The sequence below is a fragment of the Balaenoptera borealis genome (assembly GCF_965194805.1).
Source record: "Balaenoptera borealis genome assembly, chromosome: 2".
In the NCBI taxonomy this organism is placed as follows: domain Eukaryota; kingdom Metazoa; phylum Chordata; class Mammalia; order Artiodactyla; family Balaenopteridae; genus Balaenoptera; species Balaenoptera borealis.
In genome coordinates this window covers 114700123-114715168 of record NC_138867.1, presented here as the reverse complement: position 1 = coordinate 114715168, position 15046 = coordinate 114700123, and the positions used below count along the sequence as shown (strand labels likewise).

General features: G+C 51.9%; 1 protein-coding gene across 1 annotated transcript; it reads left to right on the top strand.

The window, feature by feature from the left end:
- Positions 1-8902: 8902 nt before the first annotated feature.
- Positions 8903-9835, top strand: NEUROG1 (neurogenin 1; the record flags this gene model as incomplete). Its single annotated transcript, XM_082380427.1, has 1 exon — positions 8903-9835. The coding sequence occupies exon 1, from the start codon at positions 9098-9100 to the stop codon at positions 9833-9835; it is 738 nt and encodes a 245-aa protein (XP_082236553.1). The 5' UTR covers positions 8903-9097.
- Between the last annotated feature and the right edge of the window lie 5211 nt (positions 9836-15046).

Sequence of the window (15046 nt, the reverse complement as noted above, 5' to 3'; positions counted from 1 at the left end):
CAAATCCAGCGCGGGCCGGGGGCGTGTGCGCCCGCCCGACCGCGAGCGGCCATTCATAGCTCCCAAGGCGCCGGCGCGCCCTTCATATGGAAACAGGGCCGAGGGCCTGACAGATTGCGACGTGTTCCTCGGGCAGGGGGGCGGGGGCCGGCGGGGAGGGGGGACCGAGTGACAGAACGCCCTCCCGCCTGGAAGACGCCCCAGCGGGGAGAGCTGGACCTCTCCCGCGGGTTTTCTTCGCCCGTATTTTTTCTTGGGCGCATCTTTTATCATTTGTCTTCTTGTTGGCCCTATTTTAATGCCTACATCTGTATTCCCCGATTTCGTCCTTATTCTCCAGAAGAGCGTCTGAAGGGTCCTAAATGGACCACGGCCCCCGCAGCTGCGCAGGCGCGGTGGGCGCGGGGGGCCGCCTCCGAGCTCGCCGGGGGTCTCCAGAGCCGGCTGGGGAGGGGACAGGTGGTCATCTTGGGGCCGCGAGCCAGCCCCAGGGCCAGGCGCGGGGCTGGCGCGGCGGGCCTACCGGATGACAAGGATTAGTTGGGTGGGGACCTTTGAAGCCAAGTCTCTCCTCACGTGGCCGGCAGCCGCGGCGCAGTCGCCTCTCGTGCGGCCCTAATCCCCTCACGCGGCTCAGTAGGCGAGCGGGCCTGGCAGGGGAGTCGGAGGCCGCGCGCCCGGGAACCTAACGCGCGCCCGGAAACCTAACGCCCGCCCAGCCCCACGCGCGCGTGCGCGCGCGCCCAGGGATGTGCCCCCGCCCAGCCCCGCGCGCCCCTGCCCAGCCCCGCGCCGTGGAAGGAGCCGCGGCGCCAGGGTCGCCGGCGCGAGGAAGAAGACCCCCTTCTTCCAGCCAAGGAGTCTTTATTTGTGGCTCCATGAAAGAAGTCGAGGAAGGCCGGCTGTCCGGGGCCGGAGCAGACCCGCTGCGGCAGTGGCGGCGAGGGTGGGGCCTCGGGCGCGGCCGGCGTCCCAAAGAGATGCAAAGCGATCGATACATTGTTCAGCCGCCGCCCGCTCGTTACGGCCCTCGGGGGCATAGAAAATGAGGCACTTTCTTCTCCCCTTTAACTCGAGGGGAGTACCAATAATTCATGTATGTTATAATTCTTCATTGCCCCTAGGTAGTCTGGGAAAACTGAAAGAAAAGAAAATGCCAGAAAGTTATGGTAAAACTTAAGATGCGGCCGAAGTCGCTTTCTTTGCCCCTGCTGCGAGTGTTTGAATAAGAAGAATGCTCCTGGACTGTAACAAGCAAAAAGAATGAAGAAGACAAAAGATTTCCAGAAAAAGGTTTAGCTGGAAGACAAGGCAAGTGAAACTGAAAGGAGAAAAAAAGCATTTACAATGGAACAATAAGTGTACTAATCGCTTTGATATATTATACAAGCCCAAAGACCCAAAACATTGTGTAATTATTTATAAATGACTTCTCCACTCCTGTGTATAATGCAGAGGAAAGAATAAAACTGCAGGCTACTCTCTAAACTATTTCTAAATAGACCTGGTTCAAAAGAAGGCAGAAGTGTTTGAAATAAAATAATTAATGGTGGATTTTATGGTTGTCTCATTAAAACATTTTAATTACTACAAACAAAATGCATTGTGTTCGAACCCAACGTGACTTTATGTAGCCTAGCATTAAGGTAGAGAAAAGCAAAAAGGCAAACACTTTAGCTATTTCTCCATTCTCTGTGTTTATATCTGAATTCTCTCCCTAACCCAGTAGTTAAATTCCGTTCGGATGAATCTCCCTGCGACTTCTTTTGTACACACCAAAGAGAATACGCTCACACATCACACAGTTTTCCCACAGTTGACTCACAAGCATCTTGTGGGGGGGGGTGATTTTTTTAATCTCAACTGAAGACGTTCTTAAGAATTCAAAGACATGAAGCAGACCAAGATGAAACTGCTCAGCGAAATTAACTCTGGCTTTAGCAATATCCTGTGGCAGGTGCAGCCTGGATTTGGGGAGCTAAATCTTGTGACAGCGACAGCAGGGGTTATGTTGTGTGTGTGTGTGTGTGTTGATCTAAGCCCAGAAGACTTGACTTCAAAAAATCTACAAAAGCAAAATTCAGAGGCTTTGAAGGAGGTTCTGGATTGATTGGTAGCCTCAAGCAGCTGATGTGAGAATGATTGCAGGCCTCGCAGCTGAGGAGGGGCGGGGGTGAGCACCTTCTGCCTGCTCCCTCTTCATTTCAGGGCCTGCACCCTTGCGGGCCCTCCGTGCATAAGTGTGCACATCCCCTTCGCCTCCCCCACTCTACTCTGGGCACAAAAAGGACATTGTTTCACCCAAGACTGGCCCAAACTAAAAAACACACTTCAAACCTGGGGCCACCCCAAGCACGTATTGCCCCCCTGCCCCACACACAGGCTTGAGAACTAACTCCATTCGAATTTGAAAAATTCTTGTGGAAAGAATTTATCTGGCTGCAGAGTTGCCCAGCGTGTCTTTGGAGGGCATTTCTTCCTCAGCACTAGAATAAAGTAGATTTGTACCAGGACTTCCCCTGGAGGCCAAGATTCATCCCACACATAGGCAGACTGTACACAACCAAACACGTCAGCGCACAGTGCCAAAGAATACTCAAGCAGACATCTCCGAGGTGGGAAATGCATACAGCCAGCACTGTATTTAGCAGGGCAGGGGCCGAAGGGGCCTCCACGGATTTCTGGAAACCATGGATAATTTGCCATTTTCCTTGCTCTGTCACTGAAAGACCCCTCTGTTTCCCCCCTCCTGCCTCGTTGCCCCCCCCTTTTGCCCCCCCCTTCCACAACTGTCATGGGTCATCAGTAAAGAAAATAGGGAATTGTTTCTCCTTTCCATTCCCCCAACCCCACCCTGCTTCTCTCAGATGGAAACGCATATCTGCGGGTGTATTTAACCGACTGAAAGGAACACTGCACACCTCTGGGGCCCACATCATCCTTCATCCCGTCCTCTTGAGTAGCTGCACCTTTTCTTCCTTTTTTCTAAAAAGATTACGACATTTTCTTTCCAAAATGCCACCCACGAAACCAATGCTGTCCCCTCCCCCCAGGTAGCTCCAGGAAGAAAAGGATGATGGAAATGGAGGGAGCAATTTTGTTTAGAAAGGGTGGCCCTCTCCATAGCTTTACTTTGTGTAAAAATTCCCATCAAGGCCACCCCTGTGGACATCAGCACTGTCCAGTGACCTTATAAACTCAGTGCTGTGCGCTGTCCATGGCCAAACCCGGATGGATGAGTGGCTTAGTTAGGTGCCAGCACCATTCACCTCTCCTGTCATAACTGCCCCTGAGAGCTCAGGTATACTGTGAGAAAAGAACTTTGCCTGTAATCTCACAACATTCAGATACATGTAGGTGCCAGAGCACTCTTAATATTCTGTCTAATCAATTGGAGTGGATGCGGAATAATTAATCTCAGCTAAAACAATTTGGAGGGAAATTATGAAATGCAATAGTGTCCTTCCCCACTCCAACACATGCAGATTACCATCCCAGCACTTGTAATTACAGGACACTAATCCCTCAGCCTCATTCCTAACACAGCACCTCTAAAAGATAGTTTGCTCAACCTTGGGCTTATGTGTTTACGACAACTGAAAGGGAGGATGGCAAGGGGGCCACTTGGCTCAGCCTCATGACCTCAGAAGGGCTGTGGGCTGCGGGTACTAACTGTGATTGAAGTCTACATGTGGTCACTGAGACACTGACGGGGACTGGAGGAGGAAGATGGGCAACCACAAATTTAAATCTGATCCATCCCTGGATCTTCATGCCTACAGGCACTATAATTAAATGTTCATTTAAAATCCAGAAATTGTCTTGGGAACAGCACAGACTGCTTTGTATTTTTATGTACTAACCACACTAATCTATTCCATATAAATATTTATAATTTGCCACTATTTTCTCCTATTTTGGCCTTGCTCAACACTGAGAGCCTCTCTCTCCCATCTCTCCATAAAGCTGCTCCCTTCATCAGTGTGTTGACATCAGAAGGATCCTCTCAAGAAGGAACCGAAATCACCTCCCTGCTGGTTCCACAGTGGTCTTGAGTCAGACCTCCAGAGCCGCCTTGAACAGGTATTCACCTTCTAGTGTGCACCTGCACACCTTTCCAGGATCCTCCTCTCTCCTTACACCCCCAGTTGTCAGACAGGCAGGCAAAGTCGCAGGAGGAGCCCCCGTCTTGGCATCACTTGGACTTCCTCTGAGGTGTCACAGGAACACACCCAAGCTGCCTCAAGGGCTTAGGCAAGCACAGGATAGAAGGGTGGATGCTAAAGCAAGATATCTATTCCAATATGAAGGGCAAACAGAGGCTCTAGGTATAAGTCAACAGTGACTTCAGCATGTGGTCCAGATTTCCAGAGGTTATGATTCTGGGCATCCGGGGTGGGGCCCCCCGTCATCACTACCACCTCAGGTGACCACAGTGTGAGAAACTCTGGCTTAATCCAGTCCCTTGGAATATCTGTACCCCGCCCTCCTCCACCCCCCACACATTGGCAGCTGAATGGCTCACACATCAGGCAGCCAGAACGCCTGGCTCAGCCCTCACCACCTCAGTGCCTGCTATGGTTGGTTTTATTACATGCTCACATCATATCCTATTGTGCTCTGAGAATGAGGGTTTCCACAGATGTGCTCTGTACTAGGCTCCAAGGGATTATGGGGGTAGGAGAAATTTTTATCTCCCCCAGCAAGGATATATGTCCTCCTATAAGGGGCCCAGCTGTTTTCTCTCAAGGAGAAAGTTCTGAGCCTCATAGAGAGCAGGTCTGAGCCTAAGCTACCATCTCATTCTCATCTTCCCAGGGTTCAGCTCCATCCTTGTGGGTCACTTGTAGGAAGGGCCCCCAAGCCTCAGATGCACTTACTTATTCAAAACACAAGGGACAGGCACTAATGTCCAGAGAGGAGCTGCCCCATGCACTGCCCCAAAGCCAGGAGCAGACAGGGCAAGGCTAAGATGCCTGCCTGGTCAGGTCAGTAAGGCTCTGGCAGAGGTGGGGGACAAAGGCAGGAGAGAGCACAGAGTCACCGCTAGCTCATGAGGTGCCTTTGTGCACATGTGAAAAGCATGGCTTAGCAAGTGCTGGAGAAGCTAGATTTTAGCCCCGACTTGCCCTGGATGCCCTTGTGCAATAAACCACTGGAACAACTGTGACAGCCCTGCTCAGAGAGAAGCAGCAGGAGAGGAGACAGAAAGGAAGGAGAAAGATCGCCATGGCCATTCAAGGCCTATCACAACTGTCCCCTAACCTCATCAACTAGACCCCCAAAGAAGCCCCATTCAGACTGGCTGCCACAGTCATCCTTACCCCTACCTTCTACCTAGATTGTCTATTCACATCCCATCTACCCTTCAAGGCCTCCTCAAGTCCCCCTCTCCCAGGAAGCCTTCCCTGACCATCCCCTCCCCTTTGATGGGTGCACAGTGCTCTTCAGATCTGTTCCCTTAGTGGGCCCCCAGTACTTCTCTCAGCCAGTGGCAGGTCACCTTTCTGTGGCCATGTCTCCCCTGCCCCAAGACTATAGCTCTGCCTGACTCTCCACAGAGCACCTGGCACCATGCAGGTGGCATGCAGTAGGTGTTTACTGTGTATTTACTGATTAATTGTGATGTAAAAATATGGAATGGGGGCTGAAAAGACCCCTGAATCTGGTCCTAATTTGACCACCAGTAATCCCTGGGTTACCTGGAGAAAAGACCTCCCCATCTGCTGCCCCAGTTTCCCATGTACAAGGTGCAGCAGATGGATGAATAAATTCCAAGGGTTCTGCCGACCTTGAACCCTAGGCTTATGAGACTCAGAGCCAATGGCCCCCCCATCAGCCAGGTTCCCCACCCCCCGTCACCCCAGTGTCTAGCACAGTGCTTGGCCCAGAATAGGCAAGCAATATGGTATATGGGTTGCCTCTTTCTCTATGCTTTGGCAACCTTAGTGTTTAACTTGGTGCCTTATTTAGCAAACCACAGACATCAAGCTTGACCAACTCAAGCAAAAAAGCCCTACTGGCAAAGGCCTACTATGGAGGTTCTCATGCAATCAGTGGGTAGGCTGGAGAACCAGGCTTGGAAAATGGGGGTGTGGGGGGAAGGAGGTGCAGAACCACAGCTGAAAACGCTCAGGGAAAAGCTAGGTCAGGACACCCACTGGTTCCTGGCCACCTCTGCCACCACTGGCCACTGCCCTTCTAAGCTGCTGCTACAACACAAGTGTACTCTGAACTGTCACCAGCTCAGAGCCTAAGTTCCAAGTGGGGCATGCAATTAACCCACTTAAATCACATGGCCACACCCTAACTGCCAGGAATGGGGAGAGAGGTGTTCATGCATTCACATTCCTCAATGGGAAGGATGTTCAGGGGCAAGGCAGTCAAGAAATGACAAATGGCCATTCGGATGACTCTGTTCCCTTGACCAAACAGATTCTCTCTTCTAGTAATTTGGAAAAGAAGCTGTAGTATGTTGAATAGTGGCTCCCAAAGGATATGTCAGCCCAGAACCTAAGAATGTGAACTTATTTGGAACAAAGGTCTTTGCAGCCGGAATTAAGGTAAGGATTTCAAGATGAAATCATCCTGGATAAAGGTGGGTCCTAAATTCAAGTGGCCAAGAGGCAGAAAAGAAGACACAGAAACACAAAGGAGAAAAATACAGACGTTGAAGTGGTGCATCTAGAAGCCAAGGAATGCCAAGTGTTGCCAGGAGTCACCAGAGGCTAGATAGAAGAGGCACTGACCGGATTCTCCCTCAGAGCTGCAAAACGAGCCAACCATACTGATGCCTTAATTTCAGACTTCCGGCCTCCTGAGCTGTGAGAGAATAAATTTCTGTTGTTCTAAGACCCCTAGTTTGTGGGAATTTATTACAGCAGTCTCAAGAAAATAACATAGGGGCCCAGAGGTGTCATCAGGTCGAGGCTGGTGGGAACGTGCTGGGTCCATGGGGAAGCTGATACAGGGAGAGAGACACAGGACAAAAAGCAGAGTGAGGACTCCGGGCTCCTGCAGGATCACACAAATGCCAGCAGCCTTTGGGTTCTTTGAGATGCCCAGTATTACCTATCAATTTCCCTTTCTCGCTTAAGCTGATTAAAGTCACTTTTGTAACTTCTAGCAAACCTGTTAGAGCCCTTGTATACATGTCCAGCCTTCCCCTCAGGTTCAAGTATGTGTGGGGTGCAGCAGCAGGGAAGGAAGGGCTGAGTCGAGTCCAGTGAGCTGGAAGACAAGCACTGGTCAGGGAATTCCCTGGCAGTCCAGTGGTTAGGACTCTGTGCTCTGCCAAGCACCCGAGTTCGATCCCTGGTTGGGTAACTAAAATCCCACAAGCTGCGGGGTGCAGCAAAAAAAAAAAAAGACAAGCACTGGTCAGCCACCCAAGATGGAATCTGCCTCCAGATGGCATCCCTTCAGAAAGGGACAGTGTCCCAGGCAGAGTCACTCGGGCTCTGAGGACAGGTCAGGCACCAAGCCCAAGGCCACCACTGAGATATGGTGAGGAGGCTGAAACTTTTCTGAAAGGTGTTCATTTTGTTTTTAACTCCCCACCCCCATAATCTGGTGCTGTTCCTTAGTGACTATTTTCCCCGAAGCACAAAGTTGGAGGTGTCTGGGTCTCTATCGCTCCAGAGCCAGCATTGGTGACCAGAGAGAAGCTACTTCTAACATGCAGAGTGGAAACCTTCTGCTAGGATGGGCGCTTTTACCTCACTAAGAGGGAGAGGGGCTCCACTGAGTGCTTGCTACCGTCTCTCCTGGGCCGGGAAAGCCTCGCTGGCTCACGAACCTGAGAGGGTCTCAGAGGCTGCAAGCGCCGCTCCAAGAGACGCAGCACAAAGAGGGGTGAGGGTGGGCGCTGGGGGAAGCAGCAAGGGCTCCCGGAGGGAAGGGGATTCGCATGCCTCTGTTACTTTAAGAATCTTCGGACAGTGTTGGGGGCGGAGGGTAGTTGGAGGGTTACGGGGGTTTGGCCAAGACGCCACCCAACTTGGGAAAGCATCCATGCCTTCGCTTTCCTCGCTGCCCCCCGCGCGCCGGCACCCTGCCCTAGGTGAAGGTCAATAGAGCCATTCCCCTACTTCTTCACCAACCTGGACGAAGCAGAGGTGCCTAGCTCCGCCCTCTGCCCTTTGAGCCACACCCGGCCACTCTCTGGTTTTCTTAAATAGGGTTTTCCCTGGGTTCTCAGGGCGCTGCATCTCGCAACCATTCCTGGGGCGCTCGGTCACAGAAGCGCCCTGCCAAGTATCCGAAGAACATCATCTTACATCATCCTCAACAGGGTAGACTTGTGCCCCATTTTACAGATGGGGAAAGTGAAGTCATATCACTAGACCAAAGTCACGCAGCCACTCAGCAGCCTGAGAGAGGGAGCTAACCCAGGCTCCCAGCGGGCTCCAGGTTTTCGCAACTCGCTGCGCGGCTCACACTTTCCGCCCAGCGCCCCGCCTCCCCATCCCACCCCAGCTAGGGGCTCCCGGCCCGCCCCTGGAGGAGCGTGCCTCGGCGGCTAATCGCCGGCCGCCCCCGCCTCCGTTTCACTGCCTAGAGACGCCCGGGCCGGGTTAGCCCGGAGACCGCCCCGGGGCCGCGGGACGCCGCCGATTGGCCCGCGGTAATTACGGGCACGCTCCGGGAGGGGGGAGGGGCGGGGTGGCCCCCCGCGAGCATAAATTATGCAAATACCCGGGCGCCGCACGGGGCTGACCTGCCGCCAAGCTCCATTCACGGGGGCTGCCTCGGGGGCGGAGGTGGCTAGGGAGGGGGGCGCCCATTGTTGTGCCGAGTACTTAAGGGGTCCTGAGGCCGGTCGTGTGCCACACTCGGTACTCACACGAGCTGATCTGATCGCCGGCGAGATCACTCGGGAGACCGGCGGGAGCGTGGCCCCTGCAGGCGAGGCGAGGAGTTGAGGCCAAGTTCCCGGTGCGCCCCTGCGCCCTTCCAGCCCTTGGCGCCCGCAGCCGGCACAGAGTAGACCCGGGCCGTCCGGAACGTAAGTGCGCCCCGACCGCCCTGCCCTCAGCCCGGGCTCCTGCCCTCTAAGCGCCCTCTTAGCTGTCCATCGGTCTTGCACAACGCCACGATGCCAGGCCCTCTGGAGACCAGCCTCTCGGACCTCGACTGCGCCAGCAGCAGCAGCAGCACCAGCGACCTGTCCGGCTTCCTCACCGACGAGGAGGACTGTGCCAGGCTCCAACAGCCCATGTCCGTCTCGGGGCCGCCCATGACGGCCCGCAAGGGCTCACCCGGGATTCCCGGGGCGTCGGACACTCCTCGTGCGCAGGACGACGAGCAGGAGCGGCGTCGGCGCAGGGGCCGCGCGCGGGTGCGCTCCGAGGCGCTGCTGCACTCGCTGCGCAGGAGCCGACGCGTCAAGGCCAACGACCGCGAGCGCAACCGCATGCACAACTTGAACGCGGCGCTGGACGCGCTGCGCAGCGTGCTGCCCTCCTTCCCCGACGACACCAAGCTCACCAAGATCGAGACGCTGCGCTTCGCCTACAACTACATCTGGGCTTTGGCCGAGACTCTGCGCCTGGCCGACCAGGGGCTGCCCGGGGGCGGTGCCCGAGAGCGCCTCCTGCCGCCGCAGTGTGCCCCCTGCCTCCCCGGGCCCCCCAGCCCCGCCAGCGACGCGGAGTCCTGGGGCTCCGGGGCCGCCGCCTCCCCCTGCGCCGCTGCCGCCTCGCCACTCTCTGACCCCAGTAGCCCCGCCGCCTCCGAAGACTTCACCTATGGCCCTGGCGACCCGCTTTTTTCCTTCCCGGGCCTGCCCAAAGACTTGCTCCACACGACGCCCTGTTTCATCCCTTACCACTAGGGCCCCTTTTGAATATCGTTACCGTCCCCCTCTCCCAGGCGACGGACAGTAGGTGGGGGCCCAGTTGTGGCCTTGGGACCCCAGGTCCAGGCAGAGGAAGGAAACGGGAGCTTTAAAGGGGTGGGGGATACCTGAGCCGCTTGTTAGGTCGCTGCACCCTCGCAGTGGATGGCCCTTAGTCTGTTTCTCCAGCCCTCAGCCCCGGGCCCCTCCTGCCCGCCCCTAGACGGCCTTTCCTTTTGCACTTTCTGAACACCACAAAACCTCCTTTGTGGCTGGCTCAGAGCTGACCCCAGCCACCACTTCAGTGTGATTTAGAAAAGGGACAGATCAGTTCCTGAAGACGAGGTGAAAAGTCAATTTTACAATTTGTAGAACTCTAATGAAGAAAAACGAGCATGAAAATTCGGTTTGAGCCGGCTGACAATACAATGAAAAGGCTTAAAAAGGAGAGACAAGGAGTGGGCTTCATGCATTATGGATCCTGACCCCCACCACTGCAGGCTTGCTCTAGGAAGAACCCGAGACTCTTGCGTAGCTATTCAGGCACTGAGCTGGAGAGTACTTTAATTTATTCAAGATGCTTCATTCATATGAAAATGTATTTTTGTACATAAAGAGTTTATTCTATTATTATGAGCTATCAAAGTTTACATTTTTGTACTGCAGATATTTCGTGTAAATAAAAACTAAATAAAAAAGAAAATAAGTCACCAAGCTTCTTGCCTAATGTTGGTGTCTCTGGGATTTTTCTTCCCTTCCACTCGCTGTTCAACCACTAAACTGAAACACTATCCCCACCCACCTTCAAAACTCCAGTCCTATCTCAAAACAATTAAAAATAAAATGCACCTGATTTCCACCAAGAACTGGATAAAGAGAGACTAGGGCATTTGAGATCCATCATTTCCTTTCACCTTGTAAACACAAGGGAGATCTTTCAGGCTCCCCATAAGCCAATTAAGACTTTTTAGTGGGGAATTAGCCCCGATATGCAGCTACCTGTAGAGGTAGGGGCGGTGGGAGAGTCTTTCTTTTGAGGAGCTCCACATCAGCTGGCTCTGTGTTTCAAAGAGAGGGGATTAAAAAGATCAATACAGTGTGACCACTGGCTAGGAAGTCCCAGTGACAGGTGGGCCCAGGCTGGGCAAGCAGAAGGGTCCACTCTTATAACAGCCTATTTAGAGGGGGAAATTGATTTGTAAACAATGCCTCCAAACTGTTGTTCATTGAGGCTGGGATCACCCTGGCTGGGAGGTATGGGATGAATTATGCTGGTGTGGTGTCCCTGGATGGGTGTGCAGCTGCCTAAAATTGTGAGGGTGTCCTCACCTCTCCCTCCCCCCACCCAACACCACGCTGTGCCAGCAGTGTCCACAGAGGGGGGCACGCGGCGGACTCAGTCCTGGCTTGCTCAGCTAGCCAGGGGCAACAGCCAAAGCTTTCATTTGCTGCCAGAGAAATCAGCCGCCCAAACTCAGTGGGGATTTTTCTGGCTGTGGTGTGTTTGTCTGTTGTCTGACAATTAGCTAACAGCACAGGCCAGTAGCGGCTTTTGTTTTAAATCTCAGAATGTGGATAATTACAAGAGATAGTTCCTAAAATGCAGTTGCTGCCTGTTCCCCCAGCTCATAAGTTACCCCACATTAAGACCAATTTTTTTTTTCATTGGTTTCCCCTTTTCATGAATATAATTATTTACAAGGAGGAGGTAGAAATGGGTTCAGGAAAATAGTATTCTATAGCGTTAGAGAAATCATATCTGTTTAGGAGGTGAATAGAAGCAGAGGCCAAAAGTAAGGCCACTAATAGCATTTTTCCCTTGTGGAAATGTTTCCCTCCTCACACACATGTCCTGATGAGTTGGATCCACAGAGTCAGACGCTGGGTCCCCAGCAGTCATTGCTAAGTCCAGCTATGGTCAAGGAGCCCTCTTGCAGATAAAAAGGCTCCTTTTCAGAAGGTTCTGAAAAGTCGGATGCTTTCTCTAACTGCCCTCAGAGCAGAGACAAAGAGTCTTCCAAGAAATCTTCGGAAGTTATGAGGGCTCAGAACTGAGTTGCTTCTGCTAAAAGATCCAAGGAAAAAGTTGTGTCTCCTGAATGACCCTGCCCGGGGCCCCACTCTATTGTCTGTCTCAGAATTAATTCACTCTACCAGCTTTGCATTTTCCTATAGCAAAACACACAAATGGTCTGCATCAGATTTTCTGCTCTCCCGTGCATAGGATGCTTGAAAGTGCCTCCCTCCAGCTTTCTAAGGGGTTCAGGCGGGGTCTTCGAGAAGGCAGGTCCCCTACGGAGACGCTGCTCAGCCGTGGTGTAGGTGCACGTGTCTGGGCTAAGGGAAGAGAATGGCTGATGTGTATCACTGTCCAAAAGCCTTGGGAAAACCACCAGCAGACAAACACCCCGGGCATCCTGGAGCCAACGCCTCCAGTAGAACCTTTGTCTTATACAACTGCCTACAGCCAGCACTGAAAAAGGAAAACAACACTACCTCCAAGACTGAAGAAGAGCAAACTGTACTCCCAACTCTGTTACCAAAATAGGATCACAACTCAAGGTACAGGGCCCAGAGCACCTTCCATCTAAAGAAGTATCTTTAACAACATGGATTGCTGGAGGGAGTCTCCACCTCTGCCAGTTAATACTGTTCTTTTTTCCACAGAAGCAAGCTTATAAATATGGCCTTTGTAGCTCCCAAAGAGGAGAAAAGAAGGATGGTAATTTAAAATGCTTATCCCCAGCCCAGGGGCCTCTTTCTTCCTGCAGCAAACTCTCTGTTCATCTACCGGTGCTGTGAAGGCAGGCTGGGGTTACTAGAGTATTCTAATTAATCACAGAGCATAGAACATCCCGCTGACAGCCGCGATTCACTTCCTCAACAGAATCTTCCACTGAGGAATCATCCAGCACTTAGAAAAGCTTATTTATTCTCTACCTGGATCTGTCTCTTTGCTTCTGTCCTGGTGTAACATGTGTATTTTTACATTCTGCTTCCAAGTCTTGGAGAAACCACGTCAGGGAAGATGGGGATGACGTAGTAAAATGAAGCATTTCACTCAGCCTGTCATTTCTTTAATGACTCTATCAAGCCCTGCTGTGTGCTGAGCACCGTTCTAGGCACTGGACTGACCAGGACACAGCCCTCACCCGAAAGGAAATTACACGCTAATGGGGAAAGACAAAATCAACTTATGACAGGTGGTGGTAAATGTTGAGAAGAAAAATAACGTAAAATAAGCGGAATATGGGTGGAAGGAAGGTTGCTCTTTTAGAAAAGATGGCCAGGGAAGGGCTTTTGATGCGATGACATTTGAGCAGAGGCTCAGATGCAGAGGGAAGGAGCAAGCCTCAGCAGGATCTGGAGGGAAGAATCCCAAGGAGAAAACACCACCCTGGCCATGCACCATCTAGTAAAGGGACGAGGAGGCTGATACACTGGAGCAGAGGGCATGAGGCAGGTAAGGATGGAGACAATGGGGGCAGTTCAAATCATGATTTTTTTTTCTCAAGGTAATTGAAGTGTTGAAAGAAGAGGAGTGTTGTGAATTTGCTTATATTCGTAAAGGCCACAGTGGTTGTTATAGGAATAGCAGGGTTTAGGGGCCAGGGTGGAAGCAGAGACCCAACTAAGCACCTGCACCACATTAGTCCTGAAGAAAGGCTTACAGTGGTAGAAGGGGTTAAGACTGGTCAGAACCAGGACAACTTTTGAAGAAGGAAACAACAGGATTTGTTTTAGGGTGTGAAAGAGAGAAATCAAGGATGATTTCAAGGATTTGGGTCAGGAACAATGAGCACACAGAATCCATCCCCAGAAGTCCTCTACAAATGGTTAATTTTGCCTGAAACTGCTCATTTTAGCTCGCAAAGCAAAGATGGAAACAGGAATTGCAGTGTCTATAAGATAAAGACAGGTTGCTGCTAAAGACAACCATAGCTTTTTCTGGCCTCAGGGTCTAAGAGAAATGCCTCAGAGAAAAGTTATAATGGGGGGAGGGTAGGGAGAAGGGGCCCATGATGTCCAGGGCAATGTCCTCGATAACATCATCACCATTAACACCATCATACCAGCTAACACTTACATAGCACTTATTCTGTGTTCTATGCACTTTCTAAACACACTACACATATTAATTCATTTAATTCTCACAACCCATGAGGTTGATAATATCATTATCTCTGTTTTGCAGTTGAGAGAACTGAGGCACAAAGAAGTCAAATAATTTTCCTAAGAGCACACAGCAAGTAAGTCGCGAAGGTGGGATTTGAACCCGGACAATCTGGTTCCAGCATTTCTACTGCTTCTTACATTGTCTCTCTTGGAATGGAAATGGAATACAGCTAAGCAAAAGGTATCATGGGCCACAGGCTTAGCTTTCTGAGGCCCAGTCCTATCCAGGTATAAGCTTAATCATAGCTACAGGCAAGGCCCCTGCTGCCATATGGGGCCTTTGGTTGAATGAGGAAAAGGGCTCATTCCCCGGCTTCTCCTGGGGCACCAGCCCTGCCACAGGGTGCACAGCAGGGTGAGTGGAGTTTCCTCTCTCCATCCCCCAACCTCCCATGGGGGCTGTGCATGGGGCACAATCCCTGTGACCTGATCTAGCAGCCCTGCCTAGAGGCAAGAATAAGTCAGTGGAATGTGCCTCTTCCTGACTGAGATAGAGGAAGCCTGCAGAGGGTTTGGGGTGAGTTTTCTGGCAAGGACCTGGGGTGTCACTGCTTCAGTTTGCAAGGCCAGTAGGGCTAAGAGCCTGATGGCATCCTTTTGTGAAATATCAGTCTCTTCACCATTCACATCTGGCCAGAAAGGCCCCACACATCTTACCAAGGCCTAGACTTCCTCAGAAAATATTTCTGGGGTTGCTCCAACCTAGGCCAAGCAGGGAATCAAGGTTCCCAAGTTCCACTCCAAAGAGCCTAATGGTGAAGATTAGAGCCTGGAAGGTGCTCCAGCCAACTTCCACCAATATCCTACATCACCCATTAACAAAGAATAAGCCCAGGTACATTGAACTGTAGGAGCTGTCACTTCCTGGGATGGCTTAGGACAAACACTTGGCTTCAGTACTGAGCTTACCTTCTTGCCTGCTGGCTAGTGGCCAGGACCAAATCAACCCTGGAGGCAGGATGCCAAAACTGGATGATGGGATTTCAATTATATCGCTTTGGTTTCTACCACAACCTAGCCCAGAGGTACCCA